We start from the raw sequence: 21196 nt of genomic DNA on the forward strand, positions 1-21196 counted from the left end.
ATGTCTACTAGTTTGAGCTTGCGATTCGCGCTTTCAACATCTCACAAGGATCATTATTATAGTATTATTTTTATTTGTATCACAAGTAGAAGCTGTTATTAAAAATGACATCCCCTCCAATACAAATCCTATTATCTAGATGTTACTCGCACGCGACCAACACACTTGATCCCCTGCATCTTTAAACCATTTGCTTAGGCAGCAATTGCTCAGATAAAAGCGAAATTAGCCTATGCTTGATCAGGGCGCCTATTCATAATGAAATACATGCTTTTGGCCACAACACATGCATGTATTATCGATCGTCATTGCATAGTGTCGTGTAATCTTGTAATGACAACACCGTTTTTGTTACCAAAATGAATAATTTTTCATTTTCGGAATTACGAACCTTATTTCGTTTTCGGATTGACGAACCTTCGGAATTACGAACATCATTTTTTTTTCGGATTAACGAACCTTCGGAATTACGAACCTTATTTCGTTTTCGGATTAACAACCTTCGGAATTACGAACCTTATTTCGTTTTCGGATTGACGAACCTTCGGAATTACGAATCTTATTTCGTTTTCGGATTGACGAACCTTCGGAAATACGAACCTTCGGAATAACCGAACCTTCGGAATTACGAAGCTTCGGAATTACGAAGCTTCGGAATTACGAATGTATGCGGTAATTCCGAAGGTTCCTTAGTCCGAAAACTAAATGAGTTCGTTATTCCGAGGGCTCGTTAATCCGAAAAATAGATAATAAACCGGGAAAACCGAAAGGGCAAGCGTGATGGAGGGGAGAGGGGGTATAAACACAATTGCTATCCAACCGTTATGATGATTGGAAGGCATGGGCGGGTGGGGGGTAGGGCTATGCCCAAAAAGGGTACTTATGTGTTAAAATAGGTATTTTGGTACAAAATGACATTTTTACCATGAGATTATCATCTACATGAATTCGTTGTGTGTTTTGCTAATTAAATTGAGCAACGCCTTTTCAGAGTGATTTCTTTTTATGACAATAATAACATATTAATAATAGTTGCTTGTAAAGCGGTAAATACTTACTTTGTCAGAAGTGCTCAACAGTATTATATGCAGTATAAATACCCTGGCTAAGCAGTGAATGCAGCTGTTCCGCGCGCTGCGTTTCGAGGAATAAATTCCTGCCAGGTAACCATTTACCTCACCTGGGTTGAGTGCAGCACATTGTGGATCAATTTCTTGCTGAATGAAATTACGCCATGGTTGGGATTCGAACCCACGACCCTATGTTTCAGAGTCGGGAGATTAATCCACTGGGCCACAACGCTCCACGATTATTTAGGCCTTGTTTCTCGGAAATTGTATTATATTTCAACAACAATATTGATAGTCCCGTACATATCACCCTTTCAAAACCTTTGATAGATTAGGCAAAATACAAAATACATTTCTCTCTCGTTTTTTTTACACTGGTATTATCTTAGGCATTTTCACATTGTCTGGTATGATGTCATTATCTAAGGAATTATAAAATATGTGTACTAATGGATCAACGGTATATTCTATCGCACTGAAAAAAATAGTATCTATACAATCATGCCCATAGCTCCCTTTTTTTTTAGTTGTTCATTGTATACATTTTTTCATTCCTACGTATACAGGTAATAGGAAAGGAGAATTGGGATTTGGTCGGTGAATGAAATCGATAAATTTTTGTCAAGATTTTTTTTTTCCAATCTGAGAAAAGTAATGATTGAATATGTCAGCTATTCGAAAAGAGTCATAAATTTTGACATTATCGTGTTCTATTATTTTTATGCGTTATTTACGCCATGATTATTCAAGGCATTGTTTGGAGATTTCCATGTTTTATTTATCTCATGCTTGAAACGAATCATTTGGTTTGAAAAGTATTTTCGTCTTTCACTGCGCAAATTTTTGAGGAGGGTATTATTTATTCATAGTGTATTTGCGACCCGACTTCTCGGAACGATTTATTTTATCGGCGTACAAATTCTTTTATGATTTATCGACCACAATGTTGATTTTGATATCAAATCGAGTCTTGGAGCTTTTTTATCATTAGAACATTTATTGACCATGTTGACTAATGGTACGTGTCTATCTAAGCGTGTGGAAAAATTTGTAATGAATATATTATTTACGGTGTTTGTACCTTGCCATATTATTAGGTGTTACTCTTTGGAACTTTTGCTGCGGGGAATGATTTTTTTAACCTAAACAGGACTCTTAAAAATCGAAAAAAATGGACCGAGATATCAGACAAAATAATTCCCGACTCGGGTAAATGAGTAACATTACTAAAATATGATCAATAAGGGTTGCAGATTGGTTAGTAACCCGGGCTGGTTTTGTAATTAGATGGTGTATCAGCTACTTCACTTTCGTGCATCGGCAATTTTTTTGCACATATTTGTAGTAAAAATATCAAATGATAGTGTTTTATACTCGGATAAGTTTGACTATTTTCCTTCATTTCATATTTCTAAATCTAAAGTACAAAATCAACCCCCAAAAAAAGATATTGTCATAACCTTAAAGGTAAAAAATAAAGTAGTTGCAGCAAAAATTGTGTCAATGACAAAGTCTTTTCAATCAAGATTAAGTGTCAAAATATAATTATACATGTTGCTCTGCTGGTACTTTAAATGAAACTTATCTTTTTTTAAATCATGACATCTTAACTCAAAATCTGATGATCACTAACACAGAGAAGACACACGTGAGACAGTGTATTAATATTGCTTGAAAATGGAATTCCATCATTATTCTGCTGCTCTCTCATCAATCACATTTTCTTCCACAAATATTAGGAACATATTCTGTACGTGTACATACAAGCACTTTTGTGGTAATTTCATGGATTCTGTTCAAGCTCATTTTGAGATCGGTACCACAACTGGAATTTATCTCTAATCACTTCTCATCAATTTTGATCATGCACGGCTGGTCTGGTATTTTTTTATATTGAAGACCCAAATGAAGCGTATAATTTTTTAATTGTAGTTCTTAGGAGCTGTGCAATAACCATTTGCCCCATTAGAAGGCTGTAAAGTGTAAATGTAATTTATGTTTCAATAGACGATCCATTATGTTATATTTTCAACAAATATTTAAAGAAAAAAAAAAAAACATTTTCCTGATAAATCAAAGGTCTCTTAGTTGATTGTGATTTTCAAAAGGGGTGACAAAATGAAATAAACAACCACAGAGCTATTTCTATCTTGCAATTTTCCTTTTAAAAAATTACCTTGTATTTTTCATTAATCTAAACCAATGGAAAATCAAAACAAATTGGAGTATCAACATTAACGCCGTTTTCTTTGTTGTGCAACCATTTTGTTCTTGGAAAGTGGTTGACTGGTTTAAACCGTAGTAATAGTCCCCTTCAAAAAATACGACAGAAAAAAAATCAAAGGAAAGTATAATAAAGGAAATCGCGAGTAAAAGATAAAATCATGTTCCCAACGATATGATAAAGTCTTTCCAGTTTTTTTCCCCCATTAAAACGGTTTATTTTCTTGCGCGCAAGTTTCTCTCACTTCCATTTTGATAACTTTTGCTAGATCTGGCTTATCTGGCCACTCTACTTTTGTGGCTCGTTAGGTCACTAAAGAGGTCTGCATATACAGACTAAATCATTGCATATTACTCGTGCTAAAAAGCAGATCCCTATCTGTGTTAGTCTTGTCTCTAGACTTACTTTAGTTTTATTTAAGGTTTGCGCCTGTAGACTAAGCAGTTTACTTACAGTTGGTCAAATATTACTTGGTCTAATCTTCAGTTGGGTTAACAAAATTCGCCCACTTAGTCACATTCTTATTTGGTCTATTGACCACTTGGTCTAATAGCCAGATGGTCTTATTTCCACTTGGTCCAATAGTCAATTGGTTATCGATGACCACTTGGTTTTATATCTTTTAGTAATGCCCAGTTGAGCTAATCGTCTCTTGGTCTAATTTTCATTTGGTCTAATTGCCATTTCGTCTAAAATATCTTATTGTCACTTGATCTAATGGCATTTGGTTTAATACTAGTTCGTGCAATTATCGGTTAGTCTAACATGAATTAGTCTAATACCAGTCAGTCTAATCCACTTGGTGAATTATTCATTTGTTTCATATTGCAGTTGGTTTAAGTTCCATTTCGGCTAGATTCCACTTCGCCTAATTCACTCTCGACTAATTTCCAGGTCGTCAAATTACTAGAGTGTATCTCATTCATTACGTTTATTTTTAATTTTTCTAATTTCTATTTGGGATCATGGTTATTTTGTGTTTTTCTTTTTCATTTTGGAACCTAAACACTGTGGAAATTTGATATTGTATTGCATGCTGTTGTCCGTTCTAGGCCTTATATTAGGCCTATCCATTCTCTTAAAAAATGTAAATGAAAAAAATGAGAGTAGATGAAAAAAGGAATTAAAAAAAAGAACAAGCGAAAAATAAATTAAGACGAAATGCGAGTGATAAAGGTAGAAAGAAGAACCCAGGGCCTACATAAAACAACTTGAAGAAGAAGAACTAGAAGAAGAAGTAAAAAAAAGAAAAGTAAGCACAAGAACATCAAGAAGGAGAAGAACAAGTAAAAGAAGAACAACATCTAGAAAAAGGCGAACAAATACAAAGAAGAAGAAGACAAAGAAGAAGAAGAAAGAGAAGTAGAAGGAGAAAAAGAAGAAGAAGAAAAAGAAGAAGAAGAAAAAAGTAAATAAAGAACAGAAATAGAAAAAAGAGTAGAATAGGAGAAGAATTTTTAAATAATATGATTTGATGGCTTTGTAACTTTTGGAATCCCCAAACTACTAAACGTTTAGCTTTTTTCGATCAAGGTCAAGTATCGTGCGTTATGGTGCATAACAGTGATCATAAAAGAGGCATAAACATGTTTACTAGATACGTATCCACACAATCAATTACATTACAGTTTTGTTCTTTTCTTCATAATGATGTTATTCTGATGAAACCTCCGCTATTCCACCTTTAGAAGCTACAAGGTCCCCAACTTATCACTACCAAATACTTTGAATAATGTGCATGCGGTGATGCAATGATCTTGAGTATGATATGACTTTTAACATCATTGATATAATCGTTATAGGCCAAATCATAGAAAACTATATTTGATTAAAATAATTCATTCGGTAGTCCTTCACGAAGAGGATTTGCGCCCGCCACCAGCCCTACCCCGGCTCTACTACCATGACTACCCCTCCGGATCCTGACGACATGTATTAACCGATCAATGCATGGTGAATTCATTTATTTATGACCATATTGGTAAGTTTTAGATAAAATAAATCATGAATGATAATTTATATTGGACTAAACGGACATTAGTAGACCATATGAAAAATAGACGAAGTGAAAATCAGACCAATCAACGATTAGGTCAACTGGTCAATAGATTATATAGCTGATAGACCAAGTGGTCATTAGACCTATTGGATATTAAACAAAGTGGAAATTAGAGTTAAAGGTACTCACCGTTTCTGGTTATAAAAAGGCTTAAAATGTCCAGTTTTCAGGCTGGAATATCTTAGCTCGCGTTTTTTACTCGCATTATTTGATGTTTCCTATTCATGAGTCACTAAACGCAGTCCTTATCAGGTTCCCTTTCTACTCAGTATATTAAAGCTTGCAATTCGCGCTCGTGTTAATGCTTCAGTTAGATGCACATATTTTAATGATAAAAGAAATTGCTCAAAATGTTTCATTTTCATTTCTTATCGAAATGTCCGAAAGCTTGTGCTTTCGTGTTTAATGCTCAAACCACCTCCCAGGCATGCTCTTTTAACAGTTATAGACACACACACACAAAAAAACAAGTTTTTCATCATCAGCTTTGATTTTTTCTTCAAACCGCTTGCTCGTTACACTCTCTCGCGAAAAAAATAATTTGGTAGGTATGCTAAAGAGCAGAAATATAAGAAAATCACATTTGTCTCCCTTTTTCCTTGCTTATCGAATATCAGGTTACACTTCTTAATTTCGAAACACGTAAATTGCCTATACCTCGATGTTCGTTAATCCGAAAACGTAAAAGGGTTAGTTCAACCGAACATTTGTGGCGTTATTCCGAAGGTTCAATAATGCGAAAACGAAATAAGGTTCGATGTTCCGAAGGTTCGTTAATCCAAAAACGAAATAAGGTTCGTTGTTCCAAAGGTTCGTTAATCCGAAAATAAAGTAAGGTTCGTTAATCATTTCGTTTTCGGACTTACGAACCTTCGGAATAACGAAGCTTCGGAATTACGAATGTATGCGGAATAAAAGCCAGCACCTCTGTTAAGAAACTGTTAAGAAAAAAGGAGGTTGAATCTTCAAATTCGCCCTGCTAATGATATCTAGCATGGATGACAAGCTTCGGGGCATGTCGTCCATGATATTCATGATTCAGCAGGAAATTTATCCACATTGTGCTCCACTCGACCCAGGTGAAGTGCATGGGTACCCGGCAGGAATAATTCCTTGAATGCATGAGCGCTGAAAGGCAGCTCGAGCTGAACAACGATGCGCCTCGGAATAGATTGTGTCTAGATAGATGGCGCTATACAAATGTCTATTATTATTATTATTATTCTGAAAAAAGTTGTTATGATGAACCCCCCCCCCAAAAAAAAAAAAATATATAAATAAATACAAAAAAATATTTTTTACCCTGGGAACTAACTCCGACAATTAGGTGATTGTTTAACGCGTCCTGTATAAATTTGCTTTTTCCATTCTCAATAGCAAAGCCCATGAGAAGGGATAAAGGCCAATTTTATCGAGCCTTTTATATGACTCGGATAGGGAACGAAACCTCAACTTATTCCCTATGGTACATGCGCTCTACCACTGAGCCACCACGCTCGGCATGTAACTGTGATTGCATAATTACACATTGTATTTTTTTCATATGCAGGGAAGCATTGATTCTGATCTTCAGATATGGAGAGATGTGTTTGGTCAAAGTTGATACTTGTCGCCGTCTTTATCGCCCAATCTTTATCTCCCGTATTTTGCGGTAAGTAATTCATTCACTATTGATTAACACAGCGTGTCTCACAGGAAAGTGAAATTGAAATAAAATGAGAATATTAATTTGCTCCCCTGAAATCATACAAATCATAAATTCGCATACAAAGCAGGGCTGAGATACTCAGAAATTAGAGTGTTCATTACATTTCGATTATGAGTATTCATTATCAGATTCCGATTGTAGGATTTCAATTCTCCAATCATCACCTCCATCATCATTGCCATCATTTTCATCATCATCATCACTATCAGCAAAAAATAAACTCCTCAAGAAACGTTTGGAAATCTTTGATCAATAATCCCTCCACGGTTTTTGTAAAAATCAATGTGTAACTAATATCAATAAATGGATTACTTAATTCTCTTTAAAATAATACCCTACATGATATGATTATGGTTCATAAGGAGGTGCAGGGCCTTGAAATGTGGGTCAAAGTCAAAATTATAAAGTTGCAAAATTACATAATATTGAAAGTCACTGTTTTTTCTGTGGTGATGAGTGAATTTCTCAGCGGTTCCTTTTGGTTTTGATCGAAAATCACTCCTCGGTTTTAGTAAATATCAATGTTTAATTAATATTAATGAATAGATTATTTAATTTTCGTTAAAATGATACCCTACATGATGTGATTATGGTTCATATGAAGGTGCAGTGACTTGAAATGTGCATGGGCAAGGTCAAAATTCAACAAAAGTTGCAAAATTACACAATATTAAAAGTCACTGTGTTTTTCCATGGTGATGAATTTTCATGTACCTTAATATAAAAAAATAACGTGGAATCAAACACATCTCTGCAATGGAAACACATAAACAAACAAACGTGCGTGGGTATTTCAAACCACGACTCAAAGTCTCAAACCATGTTATCTCTCAGAACCATCACTACATAATCCACAACAGAACATAAAAAAATAAGAAGCAGGGTCTCGATTTGAATGAATTTTAATCTCTATTGACACAGACAAAATAATCATGTTCTGTGTTGACCCTTCATGACTATTTCTGCTCGTTTTGCAGCTTTTCGATTAAGACCTAATCCAATACTTTTGAATCCTGCTCTTTTCGTGATGACATGACCATAACAAGCATGGTATCATTCTAAAGAAAATTAAATGATCTTTTGAATAATTTCAAATAAGTATTGTGTAAAATAGGAAATTGGGAGAAATTATTGGCCAAACCAAGATTTACAAACTTTATTTGAGGGGTCTAGATAAATCAGCTGAACCTATCTACACAAACTATTTAATGCAAAAGTTGGATTAAGAGGGTTTTTTCTGAAGAACAGCTCGTCTATCTATGTTTAATGGACCACATGGCATGCAATCTAAACCAGCTTTTTAAAGAAAATGCTTTCCAATGACAAAAAAAAATGCATTGTAATTTGGTAATTTTTAAACTGTACTCATGTAATTGTCATCAGCATATATTTGTGGGATACGCTGTATTGAATTTGCATTTCATTGTATCAATTTAAATTCGAATTATTTTTTTTACAATTATGATGGAGCCGAACGGTTGAAATAAACGTTAAGGAATATTGAAATAGACTCGATATTTCGAAAAATAAAGTCACGTCCATTGTACATAGTGAATTGATAAACATTTTTGACACACGGAAAGATAACCAAGGCAAAAAAAAATCATCGGCTAAAGATTTTGCATTTAGGCCTTAGTATTAGGCCTTAACAGTCGCTCTAAAACACTATTTAGTATCAATAGTGCCGCATAGTCATTGTATTTTCATGCAAATGAAATCATCTTTATAATTAACGACCAAAAACGTAGTAGGCATGTAGGCCTACTCTTTAAATGGATTACGAGGTTTGCAAATGGTTCCTATGGAAGCTTAAAAGTGCCACCGAGATGTTGAGATAATTATCTCATCATGTTGACATCTTGTAGAAGAGATGATGAGATGACAATATCCCGGATCTCATCATGTTGGCATCTTGTAGAAGAGATGATGAGATGACAAGATCCCGGATCTCATCATGTCAACATCTCGTAGAAGAGATGATGAGATGACAGGATCCCGGATCTCATCATGTCAACATCTTTTAGAAGAGATGATGAGATGACAGGATCCCGGATCTCATCATGTCAACATCTTTTAGAAGAGATGATGAGATGACAAGATCCCGGAACTCATCATGTCAACATCTTTTAGAAGAGATGATGAGATGACAAGATCCCGGAACTCATCATGTCAACATCTTTTAGAAGAGATGATGAGATGACAAGATCTTGAATCTCGTCATGTCTACATCTTTAAGAAGAGATGTTGAGATGACAAGATCCCGGGATCTCGTCATGTCGTCATCTTTTAGTAGAGATGATGAGATGACAAGATCTCGGATCTCGTCATGTCGACATCTTGTAGAAGAGATGATTAGATGACATGATCATGGATCGAAGATCTTGTCATCTGACCATTTCTTCTAAAAGATGTCGACATGACGAGATCCGAGATCTTGTCATCTCATCATCTCTACTAAAAGATGACGACATGACGAGATCCCGGGATCTTGTCATCTCAACATCTCTTCTAAAAGATGTCATCATGATGAGATCCGAGATCTTGTCATCTCATCATCTCTTCTAAAAGATGTTGACATGATGAGATCCGGGATCGTGTCATCTCAACATCTCTTCTAAAAGATGTCAACATGATGAGATCCGGGATCTTGTCATCTCATCATCTCTTCCAAAAGATGTTGACATGATGAGATCCAGGATCTTGTCATCTCATCATCTCTTCTACAAGATGTCAACATGATGAGATCCGGGATCTTGTCATCTCATCATCTCTTCTACAAGATGTTGACATGATGAGATCCAGGATCTTGTCATCTCATCATCTCTTCTTAAAGATGTCGACATGATGAGATCTGGGATCTCGTCATCTTATCCTTTGCTATCAAGATGTCGACTTCCCGAGATAATTATCTCAACATCTCGGTGGCACTTTTAAGCTTCCATAGGTTCCTGGTTCCTCTTTTCTTTCTCATTTTAACTTGTAAATACCGATTCTCAATAAAATTGCGTACTACGAACTGCTTTAGTCATTCTTTTTTTTATAGCTTATTATATGCAGCTGGTCGTATTCTTATATCAGCTTAGAACTTTGATGTAACTTTTTAACCTTTTCAGGACCTTGATGTATAACAGTGTTTTTATACTGATCATGTGTTTTTCCTGAATAAATATATTTCAATAAATAAATATACTGAGTGCCCTTCACGTTAATGTACTAGAAATATATCTATGATAATACGATGGCAATTCACCTTAATTCAAAAGATTTTCTCATGAAATTAATGTTTGCTGCAACAATTGTCTTTTACATTTGAAGTCGACTGTTTCAATGTCACCATGTTTTCATTCATTCAGTACGCACCTCGTTACACAAAAATCAAAGCAAAATAAAGAACATGTTTAAAAACCCCGTCACACTAGAGGCGGAATGAGCAGGAATGCCGTCAGATTGAAAATTCTTGGTACATTCCTGGATATTCGAAGCGCATTCTAAAAATTCTGACTGCATTCCAGACATTCGGGTCCATTCTTGTGACCGGCCCTAATGTTTTGCTCATGTTCAAAACTTTCGAAGTGCATTCGAAGTGGAGAAATGTCGAACGACATTCGAAGTGCATTCTGACTGCTCTCTGACCGCATTCTAAATATTCTTACGACATTTTAAGAGCATTCGAGGCATTCTGATCGCATTCTAGAGAAAACCGAATCGCATAAAACGCGGCCAGCTGCTGTTCTAACGTCAATTGGCAGTAAAATTCACCCGGTCATGTCGCAAAAAAGGAACGACATTTTTGCAAAAGTAGTGAAAATATCAAATTCCCTCCCGAATGTAGCACGAATTTCGAAAGTTCTTCATTCCGGCTGGTTCTGCTCGATTCCTGCTGATTCCGAATAAGTGTGACGGGGGTATTACAATGCAAGACTGCGTTCTACACTTGTAGTTTCATGCGTGAAAATGCATTGAAATTATGTTTACGTTTACAGAATCTCTATATTAATTTGCAGGTGAGACGGTTCGTATCACAGTGCTGACCCTCGGACAAACAGCAATCGAAACATCCAATGATGTACGGTACCAATGCGACCGCAGTGTACAACATCCGGATGCCACATTGTCCTTCGGACGGTCTGCGCCCATAACAACCAGTATACTACCACCACCACAAGTAATACACCCTAACAATCCAAATTCTTTGATGATACGGTTCTCTGATTATGGGGATTATTGGCATACAAACGGGTATGGTCCCTTCTACTGTGAGGCTGCTACGGCTTGTGGAGATGTAACAAGGATCACTACATTCTTCCAGAGAAGTAATGGTGAGATCGGGTTTTTTATTTCCTTTTTTTTTCAAAGCTAAGTAGCCATGTGGGGAAAGGGGTAATATGATGGAAACTTCTCTTTTTCAAACAATAACGGTTGTAATAATTATTTTGGATTTCAAACTTTGAAGGAATTACATGAGCTTATAAGTGTTACGACTATATTCCTGCACAAAAACATTGAGCCCAATTCAAATAGTTGAATATATATATTTCACTTTCTAAAGCTACACTCTAAAAAAATGAAGTGCTAATTTAGCTCTTAAAGAGCGTGTATAGCCGGGTGACTGCACTTTGGAGTGCTAATTTGCCTAGTTCAAATTGGAACTAGACAAATCAGCACTCCGAAGTGCAGTCACTGTACCCGCTCTTTAAGAGCTAAATTAGCACTTCATTTTTTAGAGTGTATGTGAATTTACCTCTATATGTACATGCACTATTAAAAATTAGGCACACATTAGAATTGATTCTCATATTTGGGGTATGATTTAATAAAAAAAAATCCACAATTGACTGCAGGGGTAAATTAGAATGGTTAACAGTCCCTTCAGGCTGAAAATGGTATGAACAACTTTACAATAAAAACTTATGTATGGGTCATTCCATCTGGATTCACCCGGTGGTTGCACCCGGCCCTCTGAGTTTTTGTTGTAAATTGGTACACAAAAATTCACCATGGCCCACGTACAAAACAAAACAAAAAACATTAGTCCAATCGGACAATCGGTTCTCGTGCTACGGCCCGGCATTTTCTCCTTGTTTTGACAAAAATGGGCGTGACCTTCAACTTTCAATGGCCATTGCGTCGTAACGTGTTGACCAATTTTCACGAAACTGGTACCATTCAAAAGGAAATTCAGAGAGGCATCCAAACCATGCATCAAATAGTGTGTTGGAGCGATTTTTAAGGTCATGACCTTTGACCTTGACGTTGACCTTGAGTTTGACCCCTGGACAAATGATTTTTTTAACTTGATTTTCTTGTATGTTAATTATTAGTATGATATTAACAAAATATGTTAAAACCAATGATGATTTTTTTTCTGCACCTTTTAAAACTCTTCCAAAATACCAATTATCTGATCTGAAATTTCTTTCTAGTCCCACATACTGATATTTTTGTTCGTAAAGTTTTTACCAGTCCAATGATATATGATTTCTTCCAATCTTAAGTTACAGTATGCAAACAGAAATTAAGCTCGTCAGTTTACCAATGAAATTAAACATTTAATTATCGTTCATTTAGTTAAAAACTAATTTTGCAAGAAGTTTTACTGCATTTTTATGTATTTTATATTTTGACTTCATCTGTTCATTGCATAGGGATTCATTTGTCATTGCCATACCTTACTTTCACATTTAAAATGTACATCTCAAAAAGAACACATCCTATACATAAAACGGATCAAATTGTGTTTATACGCCCGACCTACACGGGACGTATTATGGTATCACGCTCGGTGTCCGTCCGCCCGTTAACTTTTCCTTGTAAACGCGATAATTAACTTCAGTTTTACTCAACCAAGGCTCATATTAATTGGTGTTTATGATACTAGCATGAATCCCAGGAAGCCTATTGATTTTGAGGTGAAAAGGTCAAAGGCCAAGGTCACACTGACATGTTTTCAACTTACCCTTCTGAAGTGCTTGCAAACGCGATAACTTTAATTTAACTCCACACCAAGGCTCATATAATTGGGTGTGTATGATACTAGCATATTCTATTGATTTTGAGGTCAGAAGGTAAAAGGTGAAGTCGCCATCTTCAAATTTTCTTGCTTGACCAATAATTAAATTTTCCGTGTTACAGGCGGGAGTATTATTTGCTCGCCTTAGCGACACTCTTATTGAGAAAATATTCGTTCAGGACATAGTTATGTTGTATTGTGTCTGTAACAATTTTTTTCATTAAAATCGGTGATTTTGGGTGTAACACACTCACCATTTTTATACTTTCGCAGTACGTTCGATTTGTTTTAAAGGTCAAGTCCACGCCAGAAAAATTTTGATTTGAATAGAGGAAAATACAACTAGAATAACGCTGAAAATTTCATCAAAATCGGATGTAAAATAAGAAAGTTATGACATTTTAAAGTTTCATTTATTTTTCTCAAAACAGTGATATGCACAACTCAGGGACATGCAAATCAGTCGGTCAATGATGTCCATCACTCACAATTTCTTTTGTTTTTTATTGTTTGAATTATACAATATTTCATTTTTTTTACAGATTTGACAATAGGGACCAACTCGACTGAATCATACAGTTTTAAGCATTGCTAGTTCCAACTGTTCATGGAGGAAGCGAGTGTTGTTTCACTTGACACTGGGGAGAAAATTAGAATATTTCATATTTCAGGAAATAGAATACAAAATAAATAGAGAGTGGATGACGTCAGTCCTCATTTCGTCGGCCTTATGCCAAAAGGGCCTTAACCCGACTTTAGGGGTTCTGAATATTTTATAATAAATTTAACACATTTCATGTAAAACTTAATAACTTAACACGTTTATCGAAATTGGCTTCAAAAGCAAAAAGAAACGACCACAAACTTTTGATTATTAGAGAGGCCAAAACCTTTAAACGCCATTATCTCGGAATGGCCAAAAGCAGTTAAGGCCCTTTTGGCATAAGGCCGACGATTAGCATATCGACCAGGATGTGCGTATGACTGTTTTGTGAAATTAAGCAAAACTCTAAGATTTCATAACTTTCCTATCTTACATCCGATATTGATGAAGCTAAAATCCAACAAGCAAAACAGTTTTGCTTGTTGGATTTTTCTCTTTTTATTCAAACAACTTTTTGTTTGGGTGGACTTGTCCTTTAATAACATTCCTGTGCGTTTTTATTTTGAAAATATATCATGCATAATCAACTGTGGTCCCGCGCTTTTACTGTTTTTCCCCGAGTTAAATGCATTGGCCAGCATTCTGATGCCAGGTTTAACTTAGACAATGGTCTAACTCTGTGCTAAAATTATGGGTATGAATCATACAGTTTTAAGCATTGCTAGTTCCAACTGTTCATGGAGGAAGCGAGTGTTGTTTCACTTGACACTGAGGAGAAAATTAGAATATTTCATATTTCAGGAAATAGAATACAAAATAAATAGAGAGTGGATGACGTCAGTCCTCGTTGCATATCGACCAGGATGTGCGTATGACTGTTTTGTGAAATTAAGCAAAACTCTAAGATTTCATAACTTTCCTATCTTACATCCGATATTGATGAAGCTAAAATCCAACAAGCAAAACAGTTTTGCTTGTTGGATTTTTCTCTTTTTATTCAAACAACTTTTTGTTTGGGTGGACTTGTCCTTTAATAACATTCCTGTGCGTTTTTATTTTGAAAATATATCATGCATAATCAACTGTGGTCCCGCGCTTTTACTGTTTTTCCCCGAGTTAAATGCATTGGCCAGTATTCTGATGCCAGGTTTAACTTAGACAATGGTCTAACTCTGTGCTAAAATTATGGGAAGACAAAAGTGTCAAATTTTTTTATTAAAGGTCAAGTCCACCTCAAAAAAATGTTGATTTAAATCAATAGAGAAAAATCAGACAAGCACAATGCTGAAAATTTCATCAAAATCGGATGTAAAATGAGAAAGTTATGAAATTTCAAGTTTCGCTTATTTTCCAAAAAAATAGTTATATGAACGAGCCAGTTACATCCAAATGAGAGAATCGATGATGTCACTCACTCACTATTTCTTTTGTTTTTTATTGTTTGAATTATACAATATTTCAATCTTTACGAATTTGATGATTAGGACCTCATTGCCTGAAGCACAAAATGTTAAGATAATGGAATTCCACGTGTTCATGGAGGAATGAAACTTCATTTCACATGACAATGACGAGAAAATAAAAATATTTCATATTTCATGTAATAAAATACAAAAGAAATAGTGAGTGAGTGATGTCATCAACTCTCTCATTTTAATGTAACTGGCTCGTTCATATAACTATTTTGTTGAAAATAAGTGAAACTTTAAAATGCCATAACTTTCTTATTTTACATCCAATTCTGATGAAATTTTCGGTGTTACGCTTGTTGAATTTTTGTCTTTTTATTCAAATCAAATTTTTGTTGGGGTGGACTTGTCCTTTAAGTTGTATGTTTCTTATTTTACTGTGCTCTTTCCTGATTCATCGATGGTGAAGACATTAGTTTTTTTTATACTTCCCAGACAGTTATGAATGATTTGAGAGCCAAATGAGCTCAAATATTTTATCTCTACTGTAAGTGATTTATGTAACTATTGGCTTTCCATACTTAAACCACAACTTTTAAACCTAAGTTTAAGTTAAACCCGACTTCAGAATACGTGTCATTGCATTTATCTAATAAGTTATTGCAAGAACTAAGGACTACATAGGCTTCACGGGCCTAATCACTAGTGGCAGGCCCTAGATATTCATTCCAGCCAACCCATTGCTATTTTTTTTATTTTGATATCGCTGATTGACAAAGTGTATGTAGATGATTGTCCACCAAACACTGATTCTATTTTTGATAATTACTGAACTTTCTTTTCACAAATTGGGAAGAACTGTCACCAATTTTTGACTATATTTTGACTGGCGGAAGGATTAGGGCTGTTTGAGGTGATGAATCTGCTCCCCCCGACGATGTCTTCAAACACGCCAATTTATTTTTAAAATGAGCCGGTCGAGGGACCCTTTTCTGGTCAGATATGGATTGCCAGATATATATCCTATCCACTGGTAGTAAACATTCGACCTCCGAATTTTACCCTTATTTTTTATGAATTTTTTAAAGTGCCAATTTAACACACGAGTCTATGGGGAATGGATTAAGCCTGTGATACCCATACTTTATCGGATAGAAAAGTTGCATCATGGTGCATTGAAGATAAGACATAAAGACTAGTCTCATTATGTCTCAATCTTTATGACGGTTTTTTTTTTCATATTAACAGCTAAGTTCATACCAAGTAATGGAGTGTTTACAAAGACAGTCAATGTGGATGACACAGGAGTAGTGCTCTCAATGACTGATCTATACCAACCTGATGCTAGTGGCAATGTGATTACATGGAGGAAAGATGGTGTTGACGTTCTTACACAATATGAGGGACAGACCAATATCAGCTTCCCAAACCCAATCCGGATATCAGACCAAGGGATCTATGAGATCTATTATGATGGCGAGAGAGATCAAAACAGAGGAGGAATGTACAGACTTATCGTCAGGGGTAAACTACATCTCATTATTTCTAATCAGTTAGAATTATTTTAGGGTCCCTTCAGAAATGAAACGAACTTTTACTTTCAAGGAAGCATTGGCATCGAGGAATTTTTGTTTTGTGATGTCCCTCTCAATATGTGAAATTAGATATTCTTTCATTAAGAAAAAAATAATCCTCATAAAAAAGAAACTTTGCTACTGGATTTTCTTAGTCATTTACTGCTTATTAAAAAAGTGCACAGTATATTGAAATAAATCTTGAAAATCCCCCACGTCCGCACGCACGCCATAAGTACCGCCGCACGCCGAGCGAACACTCACTCCTGAAGACGGACAGTCAACCTGTCCGAAACGTCGAGTCTCTCTACTACTCATCATCTCTACTCGCCGACGCAAGCCAGCATCTCCTCATCAGCTCTACTACTCAAGCTGTTCTCACTCAACATTCCTTCTGGTTTACAGTCCTTTTCAGGACTATTCTCAAGAAAGAATACTCTATTCTCAAATCTCCACTTTCTCGCCTATCCACTTCCTTCTCTTCTTCTATCCACTGCTTCTATAACACTCCACATGGTGTACCGTAAACCACATCAGCAAAATGAAATAAGTTGATCAATCAGATTAATTCATTATTATTATCAATTTAAACCAGTAAAAGTAAACATAATCAAACATTTATGATTTTCGGTTGGAAATGCAATTTGAAAAGACTTTGAATGCAGACGAAATGTATTTTGCGTAGCACACGCAAGCACGTTCTTGCGCATTTTTTTTTTATCTCACATACTTTTTTAAAATGCTGCATAAGTTTTGTTTTGTTATCTCAAAATTAGTCTCAAAAGATGCGATATATAAGATTTGAAAATGGGAAGTGAGCAAGCGGAGCGGTAGAAAAATTGGTGTCGTCACAATATTTGTTCAGGGGGGGGGATGGTCCATTCACCCCCATCCCAGTAATTGAGCTTTATCACTCCGAGTGAAACACTCCTTATTTTATTCACATTATAACCAACAACACAGCTTGCATCTTTTTTTTTCACAACACATAGTATTCAATTCGGTTCAGTTCCTTTTGTTTCGTCCATGCAATTTTCCATGGCCTCTGCTAATTCTCTATTAATTTTGTTATTTATTTTTTTATCTCTGTTTCTGCCATTAGAATGTCCTGCCGGTAAGTGGGGTCCACCTAAATGCTATGGTGTCTGTGATAACTGTTACAACGGTGGTGTCTGTGATGATAAATCTGGTCTTTGCATCTGTCCGAACAACTTCAAAGGAAGCAATTGTTTAGAAAGTGAGCATTGATATAAAAAATATTAATATAAGTAACTTACGGCATCTATTTTCTTACGCCCGTCCAACGTGACGTATTATGGTATCACGATCGGTGTTCGTTAACGTCCGTTAACTTTTCTTTGTAAACGATCCTAGGTTAAGTTAAACTTCAGTTTAACTTAACATAGGATCATATCATTGTGTGTGTATGATACTAGCATGAATCCTAAGTAGCGTACTGATATCGAGGTCAAAAGATCAAATGGCAAGGTCACAATGACATGTTTCATGTTATCTTTCTCAAGTCATTGTAAACGCAATAACTTCAGTTTAAGTTATCCAAGGCTAATACAATTTGGTGTGTATGATACTAGCAAAAGTTCCAGAGAGGGAGAGAGCATATTTATTTTGAGGTGGAAAAGTCAAAGTGTAAGTTGCGACCTTTCACTGTTCTTGCTTGACCAATAAGTCAATTTTCCGCGTTACAGGCGGGTGTATTATGTGCTCGCTCCAGCGATACTCTTGTTTCTATTATTACGGTAATAATGATTCACTATCGCAATCATCACCAGCATTATCATCATCATCATCATCAATTGATTTCTTTTTAACGATTCATCGTTAGGCATATTTTAACCATCATGAAATAGTAAATACTTTAACAGTGTACATGTACATGGACATGTACGATTTATTATATAGTCCTACCACGATCACGGCTTGGAAATATCTTTGGAAAATGGAAGATTGAATATGGCAGGAATGATTTGTTTGTAGTACATGTATGTCTGGCATTTTCATAAAGCTATCACGAAATAAATAATTTTAAGGTTTGTTAAAAGTAATAACAATGATGTTCTTGATATTGGAAGTACAAATTTAGGAATGCACCATGTAATACTTCTCTCCATCATTTCCAATTCAAACTCTTCCTCAGTTTGCAGGGATGATGGAGGAAATATGTATGGAATAAACTGTGAAACTACTTGCTCATATCGTAACCTCCCAACTAGCTGTCGTGGCTTTCTGTTTTGTCTACCTGATCCTTATGGATGCTCATGTGACGTTGGTTCCCAAGGTCTTGCATGTGACAGTGGTAAGTCGACTGGTCAACAGTGTCCATTAATCTTGTCCTAGTTAGAAAGGTATGTTTTACACTAGATGCAAAGTAGCAGTATTGAAATGGTAATGATTCTATAATAATAATAATAATAGACAGTTCTTGTATAGCACACCACACATTATAAATAACGTCTCTATGCGCTTCCAAAGGACTTGGATATTATTACCCTGGCTTTAGCCCCGCAGCCTTTTACAGCGCTGGGGCATTTCAAGAAATAAATTCCTGCCAGGTACCCATTCACCTCACCTGGGTTAAGTGCAGCACAATGTGGATGAATTTCTTGCTGAAGGAAACTAAGCCATGGCTTGGATTTGAACCCACGACCCTCTATCAGTTGAGACATGTAACTTTCACTTTTATTACTGCTTCCATAGTGCTTTCATCCTGATAGAAATATGGAATTTAATATTTCAAACAACGAAAATAAGATAAGTGTCCTGTTTTGTACATTAAACCATACTACATCAGTATACGTCATAGTATCATTTTCTGTCTGAACCATGCCTTCGCTTTCCACACGACATTTCTTAAAATTTTTTTGAAACTGATAGTGTGGAGTATTTAGTCTATTCTGTTTTATTGCTGAAGGGTCATAGCTCTAGATGCATTGTTGGATTTAAGTAAAGTAAAGTTGGTAAAGGCGACGAAGGAGTAGGAGCCGTAAAATTAGTAGTAGTAGAAGTAGGAGAAGAAAGACATGAATATAGAGGAGGAGGAAGAGGATTGGGAGAAAGAGAGGGAGGAGAAAGGGAAGAGGGAGAATAGCATAAATAGAGAAAGGAAGAGAGAGAGAAAGGAGAGGCCCAGGAAGAGATGGCCAACAATATATATATATATATATATATATATATATATATATATATATATATATATACATTTTTTTATTAAGAATAACATTTACCCTTTCTCTCAGATTGTCTAGTTGGTGCATATGGCGTAGGATGCTCACAGACATGTCACTGTGCAGATGAATCATCCTGTAACTCGTTTAGTGGAATATGTACTTCAGGTGGATGTCAGCCTGGTTGGTCGGGGAACAATTGTCAAAGTGAGTCTATAATTTCAGCTATTCTGAGAGTATAATGTTTTGTTCTGAACAAATCAGTATACATTATAAACCTCTCTTTAAGAATGTCGAAAAATCCGTTCCCTTGAGGTCATGTAATCGACCATGCCTTCAAGACAAAAAACTAAGGAGGTAACCAAGGGCAGCGGCAGAGTTAACAAGATTTCTTCCCGTTGCCCCTGACGTAGGTTTAGTCGACTAGGCCTAGATCTAACGAGTGACGGTAGATTACACTCTAATGGAGATTTATTTATGAACGTTAGATCTAGTCTAGATCTATACCCTATTCAGAATCAGACCCTAATTAACCTTTAGTAATTTGGTTACTAAAAATATCTAGATCTAGATCTAGGCCTAGTACTAGTAGGTATGAACTCATCGGTAACTGCTTTGATATTCGACTTTGACACCTAACTTCAGTTCAGGGTCAGGGCTAAGTAAGTAAGGGCCTGACGTTAGCCCTAGATCTAAGTCCTAGCGTTAGCTTGGGGCCAAGGTCAGGGCCTTTTTAATGTCTAAAACTAGTCTAGGCCCTAACGTTAGATGTAATGTTTAATAATTCGGTTCATGAAATATATATGGACTGCTTTTATATTCGAGACATGGTTGTTTCGATTCGGCTCGCGGGTACCGCATCGGCCAGACCATGCCCTCGGGAAAAGTCGCGTTGCGTTCCCCTTGAGCCTCTAGAAACAATCACTCTCAAAGCAGTCTATATATCTAAATTATGTACGTGTAAGGTTCTGCACATTTAAACTCTATCATGATACAATCATCTGTATCCACAGCATGGAAAGAGGGTGGGTATTTAATTTTTTTTTCAAGCATGTTTTAAATGCGTTTTAAAACACAAAACACTAATTCCGCCTCCCCCAAAAAATAGATTTGTGTGTTGTAAATTTACATGGATGTGTGTGTGTTTAATAGGTAGTGCGTTATTTTCTTCTGACTAAATTTTTTCTCAACACTACTCTTTAAATACCGGTTACGTTAACTCACGTAATAACGGTTCGCATCACGTTTTGCGTAGATTTCTGTACTTCCCCATAATTTACGAAGTGTTGGGTTATGTGACCCATCAATTTAGTGAAATGCTAGAAGCAAAATACGGAATATCGCGGAATAATATGC

The 21196-nt window shown here is 35.9% G+C and overlaps 1 protein-coding gene across 3 annotated transcripts in view; it reads left to right on the plus strand.

The window, feature by feature from the left end:
- LOC121417247 overlaps positions 1 to 21196 on the plus strand; it is a 60856-nt gene that overhangs the window by 11591 nt on the left and 28069 nt on the right. For all 3 annotated transcript variants that reach the window (XM_041610888.1, XM_041610890.1, XM_041610889.1), the window contains exons 2-7: positions 6903 to 7004; positions 11066 to 11380; positions 16333 to 16608; positions 17761 to 17895; positions 18814 to 18972; positions 19913 to 20047. In XM_041610888.1, the coding sequence (XP_041466822.1) occupies positions 6929 to 7004; positions 11066 to 11380; positions 16333 to 16608; positions 17761 to 17895; positions 18814 to 18972; positions 19913 to 20047 (1096 nt within the window). In that variant the 5' untranslated portion in view covers positions 6903 to 6928. The remainder of the gene's footprint in view (positions 1 to 6902; positions 7005 to 11065; positions 11381 to 16332; positions 16609 to 17760; positions 17896 to 18813; positions 18973 to 19912; positions 20048 to 21196) is intronic.

Source organism: Lytechinus variegatus, chromosome 6 (assembly GCF_018143015.1).
Source record: "Lytechinus variegatus isolate NC3 chromosome 6, Lvar_3.0, whole genome shotgun sequence".
Lineage (NCBI taxonomy): Eukaryota > Metazoa > Echinodermata > Echinoidea > Temnopleuroida > Toxopneustidae > Lytechinus > Lytechinus variegatus.